Below are 21,911 nucleotides of genomic sequence, written 5' to 3'. Positions count from 1 at the left end.
TTATTCTACTTCAAACAATATGCAGTATCGTCATAGTTACATGTCTAGGTTTCAGAATTCAGGACTATTTAGTTAACATGCTATTGTTATCATAGGAGGTTGATGGAATAAAGTAGGTGTTGAAATGTCAGTCCACCCAGGGAATATAGATATGCTTTTGAAAACAACAGTATAGACTTTGCTACTATCTCAGCAGCAGAAAGGCAACAACAGCAACACATACAGTAACAGTGTGTGTGTGTGTGTGTGTGTGTGTGTGTGTGTGTGTGTGTGTGTGTGTGTGTGTGTGTGTGTGTGTGTGTGTGTGTGTGTGTGTGTGTGTGTGTGTGTGTGTGTGTGTGTGTGTGTGGCTGTGTGGCTGTGTGGCTGTGTGTGTGTGTGGCTATGTTGGTTGACACAGATCCTGACACAGATCCTTCAACGCTTTGAGCAATAGTATGCCTAATATTTGTGATATATTTACAGTCATTTTGTGGTTGTGATTCAACACACAACTTCATAACTGAATTAATAATAATCATAGATACAACATTGTATCTGTTCATTTAAAATAATTGTGTGTGATCACATGCTCAACATTCTACTATATTTATTCTGCTCTACTGCTAATACACTGCACATATTATTTTCTTTTATATTAGTCTAATCCACCTTCTGTAAACCAACTGTATACTGTTTACACTGTACTATATTTCTTGTTCTGTCTATGCACCACCTACACTTTGTCTATGACACTATATTTTCTGCTTTTTCCCCCACTTCTGGTTAGATGCAAACTGCAGTTGGTTGTCTTTGTACTTGTGCTCTGCTCAACGACAATCAAACTGAATCTAATCTAATCCAACCATGGCAGTTTTAATAGAACATAATGTATTTCTTTTTAATTTAGCCTAGGCCCTGGACAACAGACCTAGGCTCATGTTTGCCTATAAGGTAGGTATTAAGCATATGGTTAGGGCTCCAATTATTAGTTAACACCAGGACTATAGTTTGCAATCAATAGACCTTTTTTAATTATTGAATGAAAATCAAAATTCCAATATCATTTTGCAGCAAGCATTGTCCAGGTTTGATCCCATGACCATAGGATACATAGTGTTAGTGTCTATCCTTTTACGCCACCGTATGGAACTTAATGAAGTGCAATCGGCTAATGATTTATCGACCAATGTATTCGGTGTGTTTCAATAAATGCGTAATTTATTTGTTTACATTTCCTCGGTTTGGCGATTTGAAGGCTTCACTGATTAAGTAACCTAGGCTAGCCTACTTTGAATAAGATACACGCTGGGGTTATTATTCATTTTAGCCCATTACTATTAGGCGATTACTAATTATCATCATCATCCATAATAATAATGAAAACATATAGCATATTAAAAATACTAGCTCTTATAATAGCCTACAAATTATTTTAATGATTATTGTTAATAATAGGCCTATGATATCATAACTAGGCTGGGCCCAGGAGTGTAGGCTACAAAAATCATAACTCATGTCAGGCAATGTTAGCCTACAATTTAGACTTCATGTGCATACGGTTCTAGCCGACAGGACCCGACATGCTCCGAAAACATCTGCTACTGTAGTCCGAACTATGTTGGTAGCAACCAACTTGGTTCAAACTAACAAAGTACTATGTTGGTGGAGCAGTTTTGGGAAACAGTCGTAACTTGGATGTTGGTTAGTTGAACGATGCATCGTACCATGTTGGTAAAAAGCTAACCTACGTAGTTGTACGGGAAACGCACCCCTGGCTAGTAAAATTGCATTGACTGTATGTATAGATGGGTAGTTGACATCTGGCCAAGAAAAAGTGCTTTTTTTGGAAAACATAATTTTTAAAGAAAAAATACAAATATTTATGTAGTATGGAAACTGTAGTATCTGAAAATAATAGTGGTCACTCATTTTGTCAATGACCTCACATATTTTTTTCCACGTTTACACTCATCTGCACTGTGAATGTGTCCTATGGTGTGACATTTAAAAAGTACTAAGAAATGATATTGAATAACATTAAAAAATACATGAAACAGAATTGGTCACATTATTAAATCATTATTTTCTTAAAATTATATTTCTTTCACCTAAAAGTACTAATTACAATCATTTTCACCATGAATAGATGAACTTGATTGACTTTTTCCTATGAATGTCGATAAATTTTTTTCCGCCAACCTTACAAAACTGTTTGAAATTGTACCTCTCTAAGAGGAGCTATTATTGGAGCTCCCCTCATGCCAAACCTGGCTTTTTTAAAAGTATGTTTTAAAATTAAGGATGTTTTTCTGTTGTTTTATGTTTGTCACACTATAGGACAAAATGTCACACTGAAGGACAAAGATAGTTATTGCATGAGGTGAGTCAGAATATATGTAGTGTTTATTGTAACAGTGATAAAGGAGGACATTTGTTGGATAAGTGTTGCTTTTTCCAGGCTATTTTTTTATGATAACCCATTGTCAGTCAATAGTAATAGCACTTAACTGTGTTGAACTAATTTGTCGACTATGAAACCACGGTGAAGTTTCACTTTGTCTATGAGTTCAAATAATAGGTGAGTGCAGATGCATGTAGGCTATACTCTGCTAGTCACAAACAGGTTTTAGTAAAGCAAGGCTTAGTGGAATCCCTGTTCCATATAGTCTTTTGTGCATGCAGATTCCTTCAAATTTGCTGCTGTGTGAAGTTGCATTGTTTGCTGTTAAAGGAAATTATAGATATTATTCTCATTGTTTTAAAAGATGTTACGCCCAAAACACACCCATGACTGATTAAGAGACATAAGAACAACCCTTTTGTGTCCAGCACCTGACAAAATCACACCATTAAATTAGTGAATATGGACTGCCAGGCCTTTAATGTCTATAAACGATGTGCTTCTGACCATCCGTTTTTGATCGCCAAAAGAGGGACCATAATCCTCAATAGGGAAATTCCATTTTAAAACATTGTGTTACATTCATGAAGTCCACTCTATCTAAAACATCCCTACTGAAAAAAATAGCAAGAAACCAATTTATGTTGGTAGCTGGTTTTAGCTGTTTTTTGCTGGTTTTCCTCCAGCTATTGATGGTCTTTGCTGGTATAACTGGTTAGGCCACCATGTGGACATGCTGGCGTGACCATCTAAGGAAGCTGGTCATGCTGGTGTGACCAGCCTGTCGTGTGGGATACAGCTGGTGTGAGATGGTCATGCTGGTGACCAGCCTACCAAGCTTGACATTGTAGGTGTAAGATGGCCATGCTGGTTTGCTAGAATGACCAACATAAGCTGGCATGACCAGTAAAAACCAGCAATGTAGGCCAGCAACACCCACTAAAATGACCAGCGTGAGATGGTACGACAAGCAAAACCAGCAGAATTACCATTGTAAGCTGCAGGTATGTTTTTGCAAGACTTTTGCTGGTCTATAGCTGGTTAACCATCTATCGTTAACCAAACAAACTGGTTAACAAGCTGGTCAACCAGCAAACCACCTTAAGCTGGTCAGGCTGTTTTTTCAGCTGTTAGAGCAGTTTTTAATCATACTTGACACAATTATCTACAATGACATTCTATTCGTTGGTGGCAACACTGGAAGTTCCGGGGCAGGTTGGGCCACAGGTCCTGCAGGGAGGTTCTTTCTGTTATAAAAAAAAAAAGTTTTAGATTTATGTACTTTATATTATAGTTGTTTTAGTAACACTTCAGAACATTGTATGTCGTCTCTAAAACAGCAATAAATATTTGAATTTAAGTCATTATTAGGTGTCACACCAAAGGACATTTCCTGTCACACCAAAGGACATTTAAGCTTTTGTGGCAGTTAATGACCATGCTAATACTAACTGAGCTGTCATTAGCAACTGACATCATGCATTTGCATAATATTACATGGTCCTGCTGTTAAAAATACAAATTTGAATACAAAAATGGCATTTAGGGGTGTCACACCAAAGGACAAAAAAACTTAACAACTTCAGTGGTCTGAAAACATAGTTGAATATTTGAGCAATTCTGAGAGAAATTCTCACCATGTTCACTGCTCCAGGGCTCCATTGGGGTCTTCAGTCACATGACCTTGAATGGGGTCTTTCAACTAAATGTAGTTGTCCATGATTTTGGCCAACTTAACCTCAGGTTATTGCATAACACCAAAGGACATTTTTTTCTGTGACGAACTTTACGGAGTTTCTACCATTTTAGAAATGTATGTATGGGAAAAGTGATTGCCACTTAGTAAAATAGACACTTGCACAATTATGCCAGGAGCGTTCTTTAACATTTTTAAACATTATTTCCTCTATTTATAAAAGTTAATATTTATATAATTATGTTGTCTACCATCACACCATAGGACAATTTTAAGGTTTGGCTCAAAGTTCTGAAAAAACGATAAATAACTCAGGTATTAAAACAACAAATTCATGTAAAGCAAGAAAATGTTGAACCTTTTACAGTATTTGAAAATGTGAAAATGTGAAATGAATTGTGTTTTATCTTCTGTGACGGTGAAAAAGCCACGTCATGTCATCTACCCAGATATTAGAGAGGAAAATGTGTATTTTTAGAGATAATTGATTTGTGCAAGAGTGCAATGGGTTGAGCCATGGGAATAAGTGCTTGGTGGGAGATGTCTGAAGGGAGTTGGGTCTAAGGTGAGGTAGTGACAGCACCTGTGCATACCTGTGAAAAGACCTAGAGAGAATGCCTGGGACCAGTTTTGCTTTTGTTTGCTTATTGATAGTTTGAAGTATTATTTTCAAGACCTTAATTATTGATTTGAAGTTATTATTTGGAGTTTTTTTTGTTTTTCTTTTTCCTCCGTGATGACTGCCTGTGCCTTTGAGGAATAAACCTCTTGCTATTTGCCAATCACCCTGTCTCCATTCCATTCCCGCAACGCCGTCCAGACTACATGCAGAAACAGGATCAACCGTCGTAATTTCGGTGTCAAACACTCGTTTGCATCCTAGGCAATAAAGAAAACAGGCTTAAAGTGTAAAATACTGAACTACTCCTTTAATGCATGAAACCTTAGACCTGTACTGCCGATTTTGACAAATGAGGTAGGCTATACCTTAGTGAAATGTGGTGCTTTGAACTTAATTTCATCCAAGGATTCCTGTTTGCTTTCTAGTCAATACTAGAAATTATTACTAGAACTTTATCAAGGTGCAGTGTCTATGGCAATTTTAACACATAGGGTTAACATTCCACTTATACTTATAACCCCTGTATTTTCAGGAAAATATTTATGTATTTACATTATTCATAAAACTGATGTTGGAAGGTTGGATATTTCTTCTTTTTTTTGTTTAAGATCAATTTCCAAAAGATGATTTTATATTCCTCTTTATAGTCAACTTCAGCATGTGTTCACCAAGGTTGAAAAACTCCATGGTGTTGCTTTTATACCCAGATTTTAGAACCCATGAATGAATATCTCATTACAACAAATGCAGTCCGAGCACAACTTTTTTATTGTCAATACTGAATACAGAAATCAAAAACATTAAACCAACCATACAGTAAACCAACATTCAGATCCACATAGAAACTGATGTGAGAAAGAATGATCACATTTATAGTGTACTATGAGGAACTGCTGCTTCCAGGGCTCTTGGTATTTTTTAGCCCTCTACTAGTGCTGGACTGACGAGGTACCCGCTGACTGGAGCCATCTCTCCCTCCCTTTTCCGTGTGAGTCTGTGCCATTTTGGTCCGCACTGCAACACAGAAATACAAAATGATGCCATCACGTGGATTGTCACGTGCACATGGGTAATCTATACTTATGTTAAGTATGTATCAGTTTTATCAGTCTAATTTTGAGGGGATATTGGACGGTTACAATTTCATGGCTTATAATTAATTTGATTCCTACCGGAGTGGGAAGTCACTGTTGAGCTCTATCAGTGCATTATGTGATTGATGTGAACAAATGATTGTGTGTAGTGTTATGACACAAAAACTCACTCACAGAAGAGTTTTGCCATAATTATGTGAGTTTACAAGAGATGTTTTACTGATCTGGCGTACAGTATTTAGACCATTTTATTATGGGCCTTTGACCACAGTGCAGCAAATTACTATACTCACAATGTATGATTATACAAGCTCTAATGAATGTAACTGTATATTGTTTAAGAGCTGACCTCTGGGCTCAGGGTGGGTGGTGGAGAATGAAGCTGAAGAGGTGTCTCCAGCTGAAGTATCAATGATTCGTTGGCCTACACACATGGCTTTTAATGTCTGGAAGACAGCCAGAGGAGCCACGTTCATCTTCAGCAGGTCCAAAATTATCCTGAGGGCAAAAGAGCAGAATAGATCAGGATAAAAGGTGGAGAGAGGTACTGAAAAGATCTTTTCAAGCTGAAGCACTGTTACATCAGTGACATTAGAGGTCTGAACTATCACTGAAGTCCCATGAGACGTGGAGAACAAGTTTAGAAAGTTATTTGCAGTCAGGATGAGAGAGGTGCTTTTGCAAGAGTGCGAGAAACAGATGATTAGCTGCACTCCTGCAAATGACATACAGTGCCCTCCAAAAGTATTAGAACACATGCTTAAAGTTAAATATAAAATCATCTTTTGGAAATGTATCTTAATGCCTTAAATGAAACAATGAAGAACTATTCAACCTTTAAGGACATTAATTTTCTTTGTGAATGAATAATGTATTGTAAATAAATAAATGTTTTCCTTAAAATACAGGGGGTCATAAGTATTGGAACGCCCATGTTAAATTCCCATAGAGGATTTTTATTTTTATTTTTAAAGGCCAGTTATTTCATGGATCCAGGACACTATGCACCCTGATAAAGTCCCCTTGGCCTTTGGAATTCAAATAACCCCATGTCAACACTATACCCTTAACATACTAAGAGTAAAGCATGCTTTAAGTCAGTTCTTAGCTGTTAGCTAATTAGCTGGTTTGAATTGCATTGAGCTCAATGAGAATGAAACCAGCTAATTAGCTATAACAGCTAATAACTGACATAAAGCATGCCAAACTCTTAGTATGTTAAGGGTATAGTGTTGACATGGGGTTATTTGAATTCCAAAGGCCAAGGGGACTTTATCAATACTTATGACCCCCTGTATTTTAAGGAAAACATTTATTTATTTACAATACATTATTCATTCGCAAAGAAAATGAATGTCCTTAAAGGTTGAATAGTTCCTCATTGTTTCATTTAAGGCATTATGATGCATTTCCAATAGATGATTTTATATTTAACTTTAAGCATGTGTTCCAATACTTTTGGAGGGCACTGTACAGTATGTGTGTGAAAGAAATATTGAAAATATACAGCGCCCTCCATAATTATTGGCACCCCTGGTTAAGATGTTTTCTTTAGCTTCTAATAAATTCATTTTTTTTCCCAAATAATATAGGACCACAATGAAAAAAAGTGTAAAATCCAACCTTTAATACAAGTGCATTTATTTAGAAGGACAAAAATCAACCACATTAAGAAATAATTATTTGACATCAAATCATGTGTGCCACAATTATTGGCACCCCTGATGTTAATGCTTTGTACAACCCCCTTTTGCTAATAAAACAGCACCTAATCTTGTCTTATAATGTTTCACAAGATTAGAGAAAACAGAAAGAGGGATCTTCGACCATTCCTCTTTGCACAAAATCTCCAAATCATCCAACGACCTGGGTTCTCTCCTCTGCACTCTCCTCTTCACCTCACCCCACAGGTTTTCAATGAGGTTGAGGTCTGGGAACTGAGATGGCCATGGTAGGAGCTTGATACGGTGTCTGGTGAACCATTTCTGTGTAGACTTGGCCATATGTTTAGGGTCATTATCTTGATGAAAGACCCAGTGACGACCCATCTTCAGCTTTCGGGCAGAGGCGACCAGATTTTGATAATATTTAAAATGTCCTGGTATTTCATTCATGATGCCATGCACCCTAACAAGGTTCCCAGGCCCTTTGGAAGAGAAACAGGCCCACAGCATCACCGATCCTCCCCCATACTTCACAGTGGGAATGAGGTGCTGTTCTGCATACTCATCTTTTCGTTATGCCAGACCCACTTAGAGTGTTTGTTGCTCAAAAGCTCTAACTTTGTCTCATCTGACCAAAGCACACGGTCCCAGTTGAAGGCCCAGTACCGCTCCAGACGTTTGTGCTTATGATTTTGAGTGAGAAAGGTTGTTTTCCGTGCATGCCTACCAAACAACTTGTTGGCATGTAGATAGTGCCTGATGGTTGTTTTGGAGACTTTATGACCCCAAGATGCAACCATTTGATGCAATTCTGTGACAGTGAGTTGTGGAGATTTTTTTACTTCTCTTACCATCCTCCTCACTGTGCGTGGTGGCAAAATAAACTTGCGTCCTCTTCCAGGCTTGTTTACCACTGTTCCAGTTGTTTTAAACTTCTTAACGATTCCTCTGACCATAGATATGGGCAGGTGTGCGAGTGGCTATTTTCTTATAGCCATTGCCTTACTTGTGAAGGTCGACACACATCTGCCTTACTTGAACAGTGTGTTCCTTTGTCTTTCCCATGTTGAAGAGAAATGGCCTCTGTGTCACGTCATATTGATGGCCCAGGGAAACAGGATGTTAAGAATTACTAATTAGGGATGGGAATCGAAAACCGGTTCTCGTTCAGAACCGGTTCCCCATGTTTAGATTCCTTGGAATCGCTTGGCAGTTTTGCAAACGATTCCCTTATCGATTCCAATGGGCACGAAGGACGTTGCCACGCAGGTTGCGTAGCTTACGCGTCGTGGCGTCGTGGCGACGTCCGTGGCGTCGTCGAGTTCAGCGCAGCTGACTGCCATGGATGCAGCACAAATGGGTTTACACCCGAAAGGATGACAACAGGGCAAGTACAAAGCAAAGTGGATATTTCTTCAACAGGAGGAAATACTACCAATGTGCAGAAACATTTCCGTAGGCTACAGTGAGTTCTATGACTTTGTAAGTAGGCTACACCGAACCAAAAGAAGAAATCAATCAGTGGTTGCGCAATGACATGTAGCCTATCGATGCATGACAAACACACAAAACTTCATAAGGCTAATGCAGAAAAGTATACACCAGCGTTCAATGCCCATTGCCCAATCAGTCTCAAAGTTAACTTTAATAACCTTATTTAAACTAAGTACATTTGACGTTAGAGCACAAATGCAGTCCAAAACTGAAAGCACTCGGAGGGCGCAAACCTCCGCCAGCACCTCTGCAAAAGGGTTTAGCAGTAGCTAAACTTCATAATGATTATGATAAATGATATAGCCTAATAATAATAATAATAATAGCCTAATAAGTAATAGGCTAAAGGCTTACATTTAAAGAATCAAAGAAAGAAAGCTGAATAGCCGTCTTGGCAGAAACAGGCAAATTGAGCGGACTGGTGCGATAGCCATAAGTCCTCCTCTCTTGGTCTCTTTGTGTAGGCTAGGCCTATGTGCAAGGGCAATCAAGAAGCAACAGAACAAGAAAAAAGGTATTGTTTCTATCATGTGTCTTTACCTATTTGATGGAATGAGTAGGCTTTAGGCTAAGCCCGTGAACGCAAAGCAGATAAAACTTGCGGTCTTTATGCAACGTGTGTTGGCAGCCAAAATAATATTGCAAACGTTGCTTACAGTCCTTAAATTATGACCCGAAATTATATTTAACTGAAATAAATAAGAGCTCTTCTTAATATTTTATATTGTTGATTAGTTGGTTTGATATTGTTGTCAATTAAAAGTCGTTGTACACCATGGGTTTCCAACACACTCGCTTGCCGCCCCGTTCTGAGGCTGAAGCAGACGACATTTAAACACAATTGGAGGCATTCAAGCCAACGTATTTAATTAAAAGTAGGCTAAATAATGCATAGGCTACCTAAATACTCAATATAGGCTACTTGGCTAATGCCTACTGAATAAGGTTTCCATAAGCCTACAGCACCCACATTCAATGAATGAATGAAAGCGGCGCTCTGTCTCGTAATAAACAGCAGGTGGAAATACCGACACTGTTTCAACTACATGAAACGCAATCGTGATGCATCAAATACCCCCGAGCTTTCAGTGGTCATCAGTCACAACATTTAGCAATATAAGCAAACTGTCCAAAATTAATTAAATCCCAAACCAAATTGAAAATCTTTCGATTTTGATAGCCTACCGGTATGCCTATGTCTCACAACGAAACACGCAGACGGCCTGTCTCCAGTGCACGTCTGCCCCAAATAAAGTCCTCTGCTTTGTGCAGCCTAAGCAAATAAAAATAATCTAGCCATAATTTGAGGATATATGGTAGGTTATAGTTTAGCATAGACCTTTGAAACTATAGAGGTTTGGTTTAGCATAGTACCTACTTTTAAACAAACACTTTTTTTCTGTTTCACCGTTCATGTGCCATTTGCCTAGTTGTAGCACCTGCTATTTAACCGTTAACATTAAATGAACGCAACCATCTCATGCATTTAATTTAGAAGATGACTGTGACAAGGGGCAGACTGGCTCAGAGGCTGGCAGTACATGTCTTAAGCCTACCTTACACTGACAAGATTTGGGAAAGATTCTTGAAAGATTGTAGTCTTTTAACTAATGCCCCTCATTCAGACTTTACTCAAAAGACTACAGTCTTTCAAGAATCTTTCCCAAATCTTGTCAGTGTAAGGTAGGCTTTAGTCTACCTCTAGCCTCTCTTTTCACTTCTGAACTGAACTAAAGTTGATGCTACTTGATCGATTTGTTATTTTCTCCAAATGAGAGAATCGATAAGAGAATCGATAAAGAACCGAATCGTTTCGCAGAATCGAAAATGGAATCGGAATCGGAAAAATCTTATCAATTCCCATCCCTATTACTAATTAAATGTTCCTACATACTCTGATTGACTTTGTAAACTACTGTAGAAATGACAGAAATGACAGAAATACTTTAATTACATTTATTTCCTAGGAATTGTTAGGGGTGCCAATAATTGTGGAACAGGTGATTTTATGAAGAATAATTATTTCTCAGTCAGGGATTTTTTTCCCACCTTAAAATTCTCTTGAGTTGAAGGTTACATTTTTCTACAATTTTCAGTGTGAGAGTATGCTTCTACAATAAAAAATGTATTTATTTTAAGGCTTTTAACGCATCTTAACCAGGGGTGCCAATAATTGTGGAGGGCGCTGTAGCTGCAAGCAGCAATAAGGGGCCCAGCAGTTAGGCCGGAGTAACCATGGCAACTCAATGCTGCAATCAAGACCTAGCTTGATGCGCGTACCACAATTTGGGAATCCCTGAGCTGATTGATCAAATGCATTCCCTGTTATCACCGAGTTACAAATTATGAATCTGTCTTTTAATCATTCTATCTTGTGTCTTATGTTTTCTTTTCAATACGTATTTTTTTACATTGTATTATTATTTACATTGTATTATTATTACATTGCATGTCAATGCAATGTACTGTTATCACTGTTCTTCTTAAAATTATAGTTATTCTTCTTCCGACCAAAATCAACGATCAAAGGCTCTAGAACCACTGAACCGTTTGACGTCATTCAAGCACTCCTACAAAGGTCTTGAAATGGAGATTTGCTAAATGTATTTTTCACATTTTGTGAACTTTATACTTTTTAAGATATTTACGATAAAATAATTAAAATCTCCCATAGAGTTAAAGTTGAGACGCTTTGGCGGCAGAGATGGATTGTTACGTCGGTGCTCATTAAGCTGTAACAGCTGTGAAAACATTCTACCATGCCACAGCTGCGGGACATTATCGTCTTGTCTCCTGCCATAGTCTAGGCTACTTGATTTGCTTGTCGTCACCGTAACCGGTTAGCTAACGATATATCAATAGCTAAAGACAGTCAAACCTAACGTTCACATAGCGACAGCCAGGCAATCATTTAAAGCTTTCGATATCATTCACAAATTAAAAACCTTTGTTATTGTAGCCTACATTCCTAGGATAGTCATACACTTGGAAACACTTCGAAGAACCTAAATACTAGGTCATCCTGTAATGTATTGTGTAGCCTAGCCTACATAAAATATCCTAGGCCTATTGTAAGCTAACGTTACATTTGCTAGATAATATCCTACCTGTTGCTGCATCATCGTTGATTGACGTTGTTTGAGATTGTATTCCGTAGGCTATTCCAATGGGATCTAAGCCTATCGGTTATCCTACTTTTTACCTGCATTAAAGTGTAGATATGTAGGCTACCTATGCAAGCTATCCTACCACTGTAGTTGAACTTCATAGGCTACTAAACAGTGTCAGAGTGTCAGCGCTTGCAAGTAAGTTGGCAACTTCATCTCAGTCTTTTATTCTAATAAATGAAGAGTTTGCCTTGGCTATTTTCCAAAATAGGCTACTATCCACAATCTTAATGCATTTTCATAAATCACTTTTTAAATGTGGGGTTCCAAGTAATTTCAGTGGAACTGTAGCCTAATTGGGTTATTGTTATGTATCTATTCTTTACTGTGTCATACAATATGTTGTCTTTTTAACTAATGCAATGTTTTACACAGCAACCTTTTTGCATTTACATGCAATGGTAATTTCATCCATGGAATTACATTTTCTAGTTTACAGTTACTCTTTGCTTTTGTGAAAGCACATTGAATGACTCCTGTGTTTGAAATGTGCTATATAAATAAACTTTTAAACTATTAACAGTAAAATAAAGCCAAGTCATTTTGAAAGAAAATGTTTGCTTCGTACAATTGACTGCATGTTTTCAACAATGTAATCTGTAAATGCACTGTTACTTTGCATTTTATGACAATGAGGCTAATCTAGTGACTCAAATGTTACTTACTTAAAGACCTCCTGGTCCAAAATAATACCAGCTGCCTGAGTCAGCTCAAAGACTTCATACTCTTCTGCACTGAGAATCTTCTTCTTTTTGTTGCTATATTTCTGCACATTCCCACCAACTGTGACACCCAAAGCAGGGGAATCCGAGGTCATTGTGAATGACATGTCGCAATCTGAAAAGAAAAGAAGAAAAGGGTTAAAAGAACACATCTAATAGAAACTTGCAGGTTAAAAACACTTTTAACTACAGTAGTGTAAAAAAAACATATTTAAAACCATATTTATTTCCTTATTTGTTTGTTCATCAAGAGTTGTCACACTTCTTTGTAGATGGTTTTGCTGTTGTGCCATGTTGCATGCAGTCTTGTGCTTTGTCTCTGTGACTCTCTGTTCCTTCAAACATTTCAGTACAGAAAAAAAATGAAAACGATCTGTTTTACCTAGCTCGAGTTGCTGCTATGCTAGAAAAGGCACAAGCTAACCTGATTTAAGCGATGGAATAGGATAAATGACGACCGGCTCAGTAGTAGCCTAAAGTCAACAGCCTATCTGCGATTTCCTGAACTCTGATTGGTGGGAGCCTTATGTTGCTTCAGTCTACTATGGACAGATAACTTTGGGGAACAATCATCAGAATAGGATACCTTCTGCCACTGAAACGGTATGGCTAATGGAGTGAAAATGAAATCTAATCGAATGAAAACATCTAACTTATTCTTCAGATAAGGGACAAAACCACTTTTTAAGTCTTCAATATTTTTTAAATCCTACTTAATTCAAAATTGCTGTGTATATAGATTCAGGTCTTAGCGCCAACAACATAAAAGGGATCAGGTTCTATATTAAAACACTTTTTCTATATATTTATTTACTTCATAATTTCATTTTGACTCCGTCAGACACATCATAACGTATTTTATATTAACTCAATTAATTCATACAGACTGTAAAGTTCTTCATTGTTTAATAAATGTTGTTTTACTACATAACAGCTAGAAAACAATTTTAATTTAAAACATTCTGAATAATTTTGCTCTGAAGTTATTCTTGGATGAGGTCATTGATCTGAACCAATCTACAATCACCTGTCTCAGGGATTTTTCTGTGAGCCACTGCCTATAATGCCGCCTTCATATGGAATATTTGGAAATCCTGACATCTTACTGAGACAAAATGACTTGAATGCAAAGTCGGGTCACATTTTATGCGTGGAGACTCGTGTTAAGAGTCATTGCATGAGAAAACCAGGCAGAGGTGGGAAGAAGGGGGTCGGCCAAATCGGCTCATACTTTGTATATGTGATAAGTATGTGGAACTATGAACAGCCATATACTTAAAACCCTCCAGCTGTTTTTTGTTATGGAGTTCTGGGACCCCTCTCAGAGACCCTCAAAAATCCAACAATTCAAGGCTGAAAATGACTGAAATTCCCATTTCTACCCTGATTATCCTGATAAAGATATGAACATAAGCTTTATAAACTGCTCACAAAAAGTAAGGAAACTTGACTTTGGCCCATTATATCTCCCTTTTAGTAATACCAACGAGTAAAGTGTTTCATATAATTTTTATCGTTGATTTGTCACCTTTACAATGAGGTATAGCTTGTAAGCATAGGAAAATCATGGAATGAGCAACACAAGCAAACGTGTAAGTAGTGCCAACGAAAAATGTGCCAAAATGGCCCGTTATGCTATTGGAATTCACCTTTGCTACTTCAAGCATTGACGATTGCACTCTCCCACAGAAATGAGGAAAACAAAACATGTTAGGCATACATTTGTTCATTTTATACTCAGTGTCAGGGTCCTCAGTAGCGTGTAGAGGATCCATATGCAGCCACAACAGCTTGGCACCTTCTTCTCATGCTGGTCACCAACCTGGCTACATTCTGCTGTGGGATGGCATTCCATTCCTCGATAAGGATCTGTTGTAAGTCAGCCAACCTGGTTTTGTTGGTGACTCTGGCACGTACAGCATGCCCAAGCTGATCCCACAAGTGTTCACGGCAGGCCATTGGATCCTCTCCACTCCCAAATTCTGGAGGTAGATCCCAGCTCTATGGGGGCGAGCGTTGTCATCCTGGAGGATGACAATTGGTCCCGTATTCTGGAGATATGGAATTGCCACTGGCTCCAGAATCTCATCCCGGTATCTAACTGCATGATGATGGCCTTCAATGATAGCAAGGTCTGTCTTTCGAGTTAGGGAGATGTCACCCCACAGCAGAATGTAGCCAGGTTGGTGACCTGCATGAGAAGAAGGTGCCAAGCTGTTGTGGCTGCATATGGATCCTCTACACGCTACTGAGGACCCTGACACTGAGTATAAAATGAACAAATGTATGCCTAACATGTTTTGTTTTCCTCATTTCTGTGGGAGGGTGCAATCGTCAATGCTTGAAGTAACAAAGGTGAATTCCAATAGCATAACAGGCCATTTTGGCACATTTTTCGTTGGCACTACTTACACGTTTGCTTGTGTTGCTCATCCCATGATTGCCCTATGCTTACAAGCTATACCTCATTGTAAAGATGACAAATCAATGATAAAAATGATATGAAACACTTTACTGGTTGGTATTACTAAAGGGGAGATATAATGGGCCAAAGTCAAGTTTCCTTACTTTTTGTGAGCGGTTTATTTCCATAGAGCCTAGGTAGCATAGTTTTAAAGACCAAAAGGTGCACCGAGGGGTTATCTACACCACTGAAAGCAGAATGTCCCCCCCTCTAAATTTCGGTCATTTTTAAGAAGCATTATCTCGTATTCGCAGTGGCTTTGGTGGATGGTTTTACTGTTGCTGGAGAAAGGAACATCTACTGATTCAAAAACAATTGTCGTCTAATTGGGCCACACATAATGTGTGCCGTGCCAGAAGGGTCTTTAGCAGAATTTGTCGTGTTTTGGCCTATGATAAAGCATATTCAGATCGCCATCACATGGCATTACGGTGGGTTTCCACACAAGTTCAATTTCGCCTCGCGCCCATTGAAAATGAATAGGGAAGCGAAATTCGCTCCAGTAGGGCGAAATGAAGCGAATTCGCCTCATGGGGCGAATCAAAGTTGGCGATCTCCCAACTTTATGCAAATTTGAACCGCTCAGAGCAAATCAGGAGCCTGCGTTGTACACAGAGGCGGGAGTTACAAAAAAATCAGAAAACAATGGCGGCAGCCCGGGGGTCGTAACTGGAAATATTAAATGTGAATTAAGGTTTCTTGACCACTTTAAATGGTTTATTTTGATACGGTTTATTGTTTATGTGCGACATAAATGTGTTCAGGACACACAGATCATTGTAGGTTAACGTAAGCTCTCTAACGGTAGAGTTAGCTTGTTAGCTAGTTGACCCATTATAACCCATTGAAAACACATAGCAGCTAAATCGCTAGCCCACTGAAATGAACTACTATCGTGTTTCTGTACAACATGACTTGTTGTCAACATAAAAACATTAAAACGGATTGTTGTGTGTATGCCACTTGAACATACTTGGGCTAGATAAACCACTGGATATAATCTGAAGCACTAGACTGTCTCGCTAACTAACCACTAAGCTAACCTGTTGAGCTACTGTTGACCACCGTTTTCAACGAGTATCCTGCCTGTCACTCAACCGAAACGCTAGGTGTGCGACCACCCCCCTCGGGCGAAATTTTAACAGGCGTATTTCGCGTGGTGACATGCCCTGTGGAAACCCAGCGTTACATCACAAACAGATTTAATGCCAGATGTTTGCGATGTAATGGCATGGTATGGCCACTCGGTGACGATCTGAATAGTCTAGTTTCAAATGTATGACAACCAAGAGCATCAATGCATGCAGAGGTCTGCACTCTTTGAGTGCTTTTCTAGTTAATTAAAGCTTTCTTTAACAATTTGTCATACAGTGACACAAAAATTGACCATAAATTACCCTATAGTGAGATATTATTACCTGGTTTATTATACTCCAAAATCGGAAAAAATACCGGAAAGACCCTCCTGGCACGGCGCACATTATGTGTGGCCCAATTAGACGACCATTGTTTTTGAATCAGAAGATGTTCCTCTGTCCAGCAACAGTAAAACCATCCACCAAAGCCACTGCGAATGTGAGATAATGCCTCCTAAAAATGACCAATTTTAGAGGGATGAAAATTCTGCTTTCAGTGGTGCAGATAACCCCCTAGTGCACCTTTTGGTCTTTAAAACTATTCTACCTAAGCTCTATGGAAACATAAAGCTCGTGTTCATATCTTTATCAGGATAATCAGGGTAGAAATGGCAATTTCAGTCATTTTCATCCATGAATTGTTGGATTTTTGAGGGTCTCTGAGAGGGGTCCCAGAACTCCATAACAAAAAAGAGCTGGAGGGTTTTAAGTATATGGCTGTTCATAGTTCCACATACTTATCACATATACAAAGTATGAGCCGATTTGGCCGACCCCCTTCTTCCCACCTCCTGCTTGTTCTGCCTGGTTTTCTCGTGCAATGACTCTTAAACTCTTGTGCCCCAAGGTCACAACCATACTCTCCAACCACGACAGCCTTCATTACAACAACACAAAAAGAGGAAACCTTCCCTCTCATTAACGATACAGTATGCAAGGCAATTCATCACTAAATGAAAACTAGCACATTATTTTCAGTTCATTGCTTTTCTCAATAAGGAAAATAACTGAAGAGCCTATGTTGGAGGCCTAAAAAGAGCCCAGCCAAAAGCTCAAATAACATTTTGATCAACTTTGAGGGACAGCTATGACCATGCAGGATCACCCAAACCAAACGTGACGATTTTGCTAGATACTATCCTATTTATGTACCAGCAAGTAACATTTGAGACTCCATATATGCTACTAAAAAGAGGCCGAACAAAATAAAATCCACACCCCCTCCCCCTGTGCAACTGGCTGTATCTTGGAAAGTATTGAGCTTACACGAAAGTAATTTTACAGTGTATCTCCTGGGTAAAATACTACTCTACTGTAACTGACCCTAGGCAGATGGGTTGGGCCCTTGAGTCGTGGATCTGTCTGAGGTTTCTTCCTATATGTATCTCCAATTCTAGGGAGTTTTTCCTTGCCCCTTTTACTCATGGGCTCTCTTTAACACTCTGTAAAGCGCCATGAGACATGTGTAATGTTTTGTAAAATTAAAATTGAAATTGAAATTAACATCTGTACACCCGGTAATTTTTTTTAAATGTAGAGACCTTAGTGCATGGAGTCAATTCATTCAATGTGCGCTGTGTTGGTTAAGTTATTGCGCAGCCAATAAATACAAATCCCGGCCATTACTTGAGATACAGTACGGTATGGCTACCTCTGTCACCAACACTTAGTGTCAGCGGAGTTCCTGCCTCGGTGTATTGCCTTGTAACATACATCGACTGATGCAAACTGGACACATCATCAGTGATGTTACCTGGGGTCACAGAGTGTTTCGGGTCTTTCAAGCATCATACACTCTCACCCAGACCCAGCTGGGGTTGATCAGGCCCTAGCTTGTGTCCAGGTAGCGTTATCGCACCCATGGTTCTCCTCTCCTTAACCACAGCCACCTTGAGGCAACTTCTGCTGCCTCTGTGACCTCCTTAATGGCCCTTCGCTTACTGGCCCCTGTGATGCCCAAGATGTTATAGGCCCTGCAGAGAGACTGGCCAGCGAACCCTCTGCATCCCACCTCGATGGGCTCACACCGTGCTCTCCACCCGTTACTCCGGCACTCCTCCACTACACAGCAACATACGACCAACAAGGCAAAAACTAAGTAACAGGAACACACTAATATAGGCGGGAGTAAATCCATAGTAAACTTAAGGAGTGAAGCTGCCAATATGGCTGCGCCCGCAAAGTTTCACGTCATGATCCCGAGCCCTATTGGAGATACTGGCCCTTTCCGAAACGGATCCCTAAACCCTAGTCCTACACACTTCCACTTCGTTTGCGCGTTCACGTGAGGGTCCGCCACATTAAGTATAATCCGAAACGAATTTTGAGACGAGTGAAGTGCCTAGGGAGAGGGGCTACCACGCCTCCAGGAGCAAGTCAGCATCGATGCTGTCTTGAAACGCAGGTGCAACCGTTTTCAAGTGTTCGTGCAGCTCGCGTATGTCCATGCCAGTTGTTTTTTGGTCCGTATGACAGCATTTACAGTCAAAAGCGTGATTTAAGCTACATTGTAACAACTCATGTTTAGTTTGATACTCAGTAAAATGAGCAAGATCGTACAGAAGTAGGCTGTAATATTTAAACACATGTGCAGGTCGCATTTACAGCACTTTTATAATTTGATGTTAAATAAAGCATAAAATGCAACTCCTCACTCATAGTAATGAAAGGAGAGAAGAGGGATGTAGGCTATCCGCGCTGCCCGCGCCTGCTCCCGCGCCGCCTCCGACGACGGCTTCTACGGGTGTCCAGAACATCTTAATTGGCGATTTAATATATATTGGCTTCATAATTTCTATGAAAACGAATATGACGTCAACTTCCTTCTCCCTTCAAGCGCATCCGAAATGTAGCGCTGTTTTAACCCCCTAACCCTTCAAATGCGAGTGTTCTCCGCACCCACGAGTGGACTTGAAAAGGAAGTGAAAAGTCGAAGTGAGTAGGGATCCGTTTCGGAAAGGGCCACAATGTACATAATATAGGAAGACACCTCTGACCTCGGAAATATATTTCAAGTACATTCATTTTGAGTTACTTTTGTGAAGTAGGCTACACGGCCATCACTACGATTGAAGTGTAGGCTAAATCAGAGACAATTCTGGACTTTGGCTAAATGTCATCAGTTTGCTCTCGAAACCGTGGTCACGTGACATTGCCATTTTCAACCACACTTCACACATCAGTTTCGAAACGTAATTTTCTTCTAAAACATAATTTGAGGTTAACTCAACTAAGTTAAACAGCAAGTTAGTTGGAATGCTTTCACGTTATACCAAGAAAATCGTTGTTAGCCTACTAGCAAAAACAGGTACAGTCATACAATGAATGAACCTCATCATCTTATCTCTAGCAAAACAACACAACGACTTACATATCATCAAGCAGGTTATGACGTTAACGTTACCAAATGCTGTCCTTTGAAATTAGCAGCACGGTTCCTTTTCCCTGGTTAAACGTTATATCGAGAGAATGCTGTGTAGACATAGCACAGGGCCAGCGACAATAATATCAACAATCATGGCCGTCATTCGTACGCTATCCGGCAAAATATTTGTTGGTCACCGATAGTCGCAGATTTACGGCTCCCATTGACTCCCATTCATCTCGAAAACGATTATTTCCAAAGCAAATGTCAGATTTCTGATCAACAAATGTCGAATGTTAGAACTTTAAAAAACGCAATGTATAAAGGAACAGCACTGGAAAAGAAAAACACAATCGACTGGAGTTGGTAGGAGTTGCAAGTTCCCCCCTTGCGCTTCTAAACAAACTATCTTGCTGCTATGTCCGCTAGATTGCGCCATTGTACTGTGTTTCGGCCACTTCGGGTCCAACAGCTGATGTATTTCTTGGCCACCAGAAAATGCTCCCGACACTGTGTCTATAAGTTTTCACATTTAAAATCGTAATACCAGAAGTATCTTTTGTAATACCTTAATGAAACAATATAGGGCCTACAAACTAATTAGAGACAAATAGTAAATAGCTGATAGTTTAAAATATGGGTCCAATTTGCCATTTTACCTGAGGGACACTGATGTCCTCAACATAATCAGAGATTGGAGATCTGAACAAAGTGATATCAGAGAATGTCTAATAAGGGGAGAACTGCCACTGTCGTTATACTTCCGGTTTTGAAATGGTTGCAGTTCCACGCTGGTTCCATTAGAGGCGCTCACATTTTGAGTGCAGAATGCATGGAGGTCTATGGAGCAATACCCCTCAAAATCCACTTTTTGTCAATGAATTTGAATGTTGTTCTCGAAAGGGGATGCAAAGAAATTACGCATTGTGTGGTGTTTGATTTTTTAGAGTCACTTGTTTGCTTTAAAACGTCTTTTAAAATGTAAATGACGTCATACACTCAAGCTTCATAGACCTCTGAAGTTCGCCTACAAGAAAGCCACCATCTTTGCCCAAATAAGGAGATCCGGTATCTTGAGATTTTTTCTATGGGAAAATAACATGGGGATTTTCAATTATCGCCCCTGTTAAACTCTTGCGGGGATGATGACATTGGAAATGCAGACGTTTTTCACTACACAGTTTTGTCCACTGCCGTCTAGTGGATACTGTGATCTTCGGCAGGTGAAGACGGCACACTTTGATCTTTGCTACCCCAGAGCTAACTTACAATGCAACTAACCATAGGCAGTTAGCTTCAATTAACTCCCGGATCTCCTTATATGGGCAAAGATGGCAGCTTTGGATCCTTTTTGTAGGCGAACTTCAGAGGTCTATTAGCAGAATGCTACCGTGGTATGGGCAACAACTCAACCTGTAAGAAATCGGAAGGACTTAAGTACTCGTTCATTAAACTTTTGACCTATAACCTATGTTGAACTTGCAAAAACTACAATCAAATCTGAGATCTCTCAACGACAATTGGGTGAAAGAGCCAAATTTAGCCGTCTAGCTCCATAGAGCTCCCCAGTCCCGCCCCTCCTCCGAGAGAGGTGCTTGTCCGGAAGTAAAATTCTCATTCATTTCGCCCATTGACTTCTGGAAAAATTCGGATATAAAGAGTTTTAGACCATGCCTTAGGCTAACCAGCTACGATGTGACTCATAAGCATATAACTTATAATTTCGAGTGAAAAAATGAACAGAAAATTTAAAAAAAGCGAAAGGTACAAGACTGTGTACATATCTTAAATTCCGAGATAGAGAACTCAAATCCCAGGATGCTTTGCAAACGTACACACATTTCCAACATTTGCAGCCTAAAGATAGTTTAACATGGTTCCATATTAATCTGAGAAAAGAAGATGATTACTTCCTACCGTTTCCATTGAGTAAATTCAACCTTCAAGATGAGAAAACCGTTATTTTTCGGAAGACCACACATCGGTCCTGATCAGCCCTGCAGCCATTTTAAGTTTGAAGTTCCAGCGAGACGAAGCTGGACGATAGGCGCGGGAAAAGCTGAGTACAGTTTGTTTGGCATTGCCATGGCAACGGCGATCTCTAC

The 21,911-nt window shown here is 39.4% G+C and overlaps 1 protein-coding gene across 2 annotated transcripts; it reads right to left on the bottom strand.

Annotated features, from left to right (window-relative positions):
- Positions 1-5,446: 5,446 nt before the first annotated feature.
- On the bottom strand, positions 5,447-19,996 carry mzt2b (mitotic spindle organizing protein 2B). Of its 2 annotated transcripts, none has more exons than XM_062533680.1 (4): positions 19,813-19,996; positions 12,786-12,957; positions 6,145-6,293; positions 5,447-5,715 (listed from the first exon to the last, which is right to left on the bottom strand). In XM_062533680.1, exons 1-4 carry the CDS (start codon positions 19,817-19,819, stop codon positions 5,582-5,584), a joined length of 462 nt encoding a protein of 153 aa, XP_062389664.1. In that variant the 5' UTR covers positions 19,820-19,996; the 3' UTR covers positions 5,447-5,581. The 2 variants fall into 2 exon arrangements, with proteins under 2 accessions (XP_062389664.1, XP_062389665.1); XM_062533681.1 differs by lacking the exon at positions 19,813-19,996 and adding an exon at positions 19,097-19,333.
- Positions 19,997-21,911: the final 1,915 nt, after the last annotated feature.

Source organism: Sardina pilchardus, chromosome 4, assembly GCF_963854185.1.
Source record: "Sardina pilchardus chromosome 4, fSarPil1.1, whole genome shotgun sequence".
NCBI lineage: Eukaryota > Metazoa > Chordata > Actinopteri > Clupeiformes > Clupeidae > Sardina > Sardina pilchardus.
Note: the sequence above shows the minus strand (reverse complement) of the source record. Positions and strands in the feature narration are given on the sequence as shown.

What these genes read in the sequence shown, in the direction of transcription:
- mzt2b (XM_062533680.1), bottom strand. An exon ending in TTGGACCAGGAGGTCTTTAA is followed by an intron (nt 6,294 to 12,785) that starts GTAAGTAACATT and finishes TTTTGCCCTCAG; the next exon opens with GATAATTTTGGACCTGCTGA. An exon ending in CACCCACCCTGAGCCCAGAG is followed by an intron (nt 5,716 to 6,144) that starts GTCAGCTCTTAA and finishes TCTGTGTTGCAG; the next exon opens with TGCGGACCAAAATGGCACAG.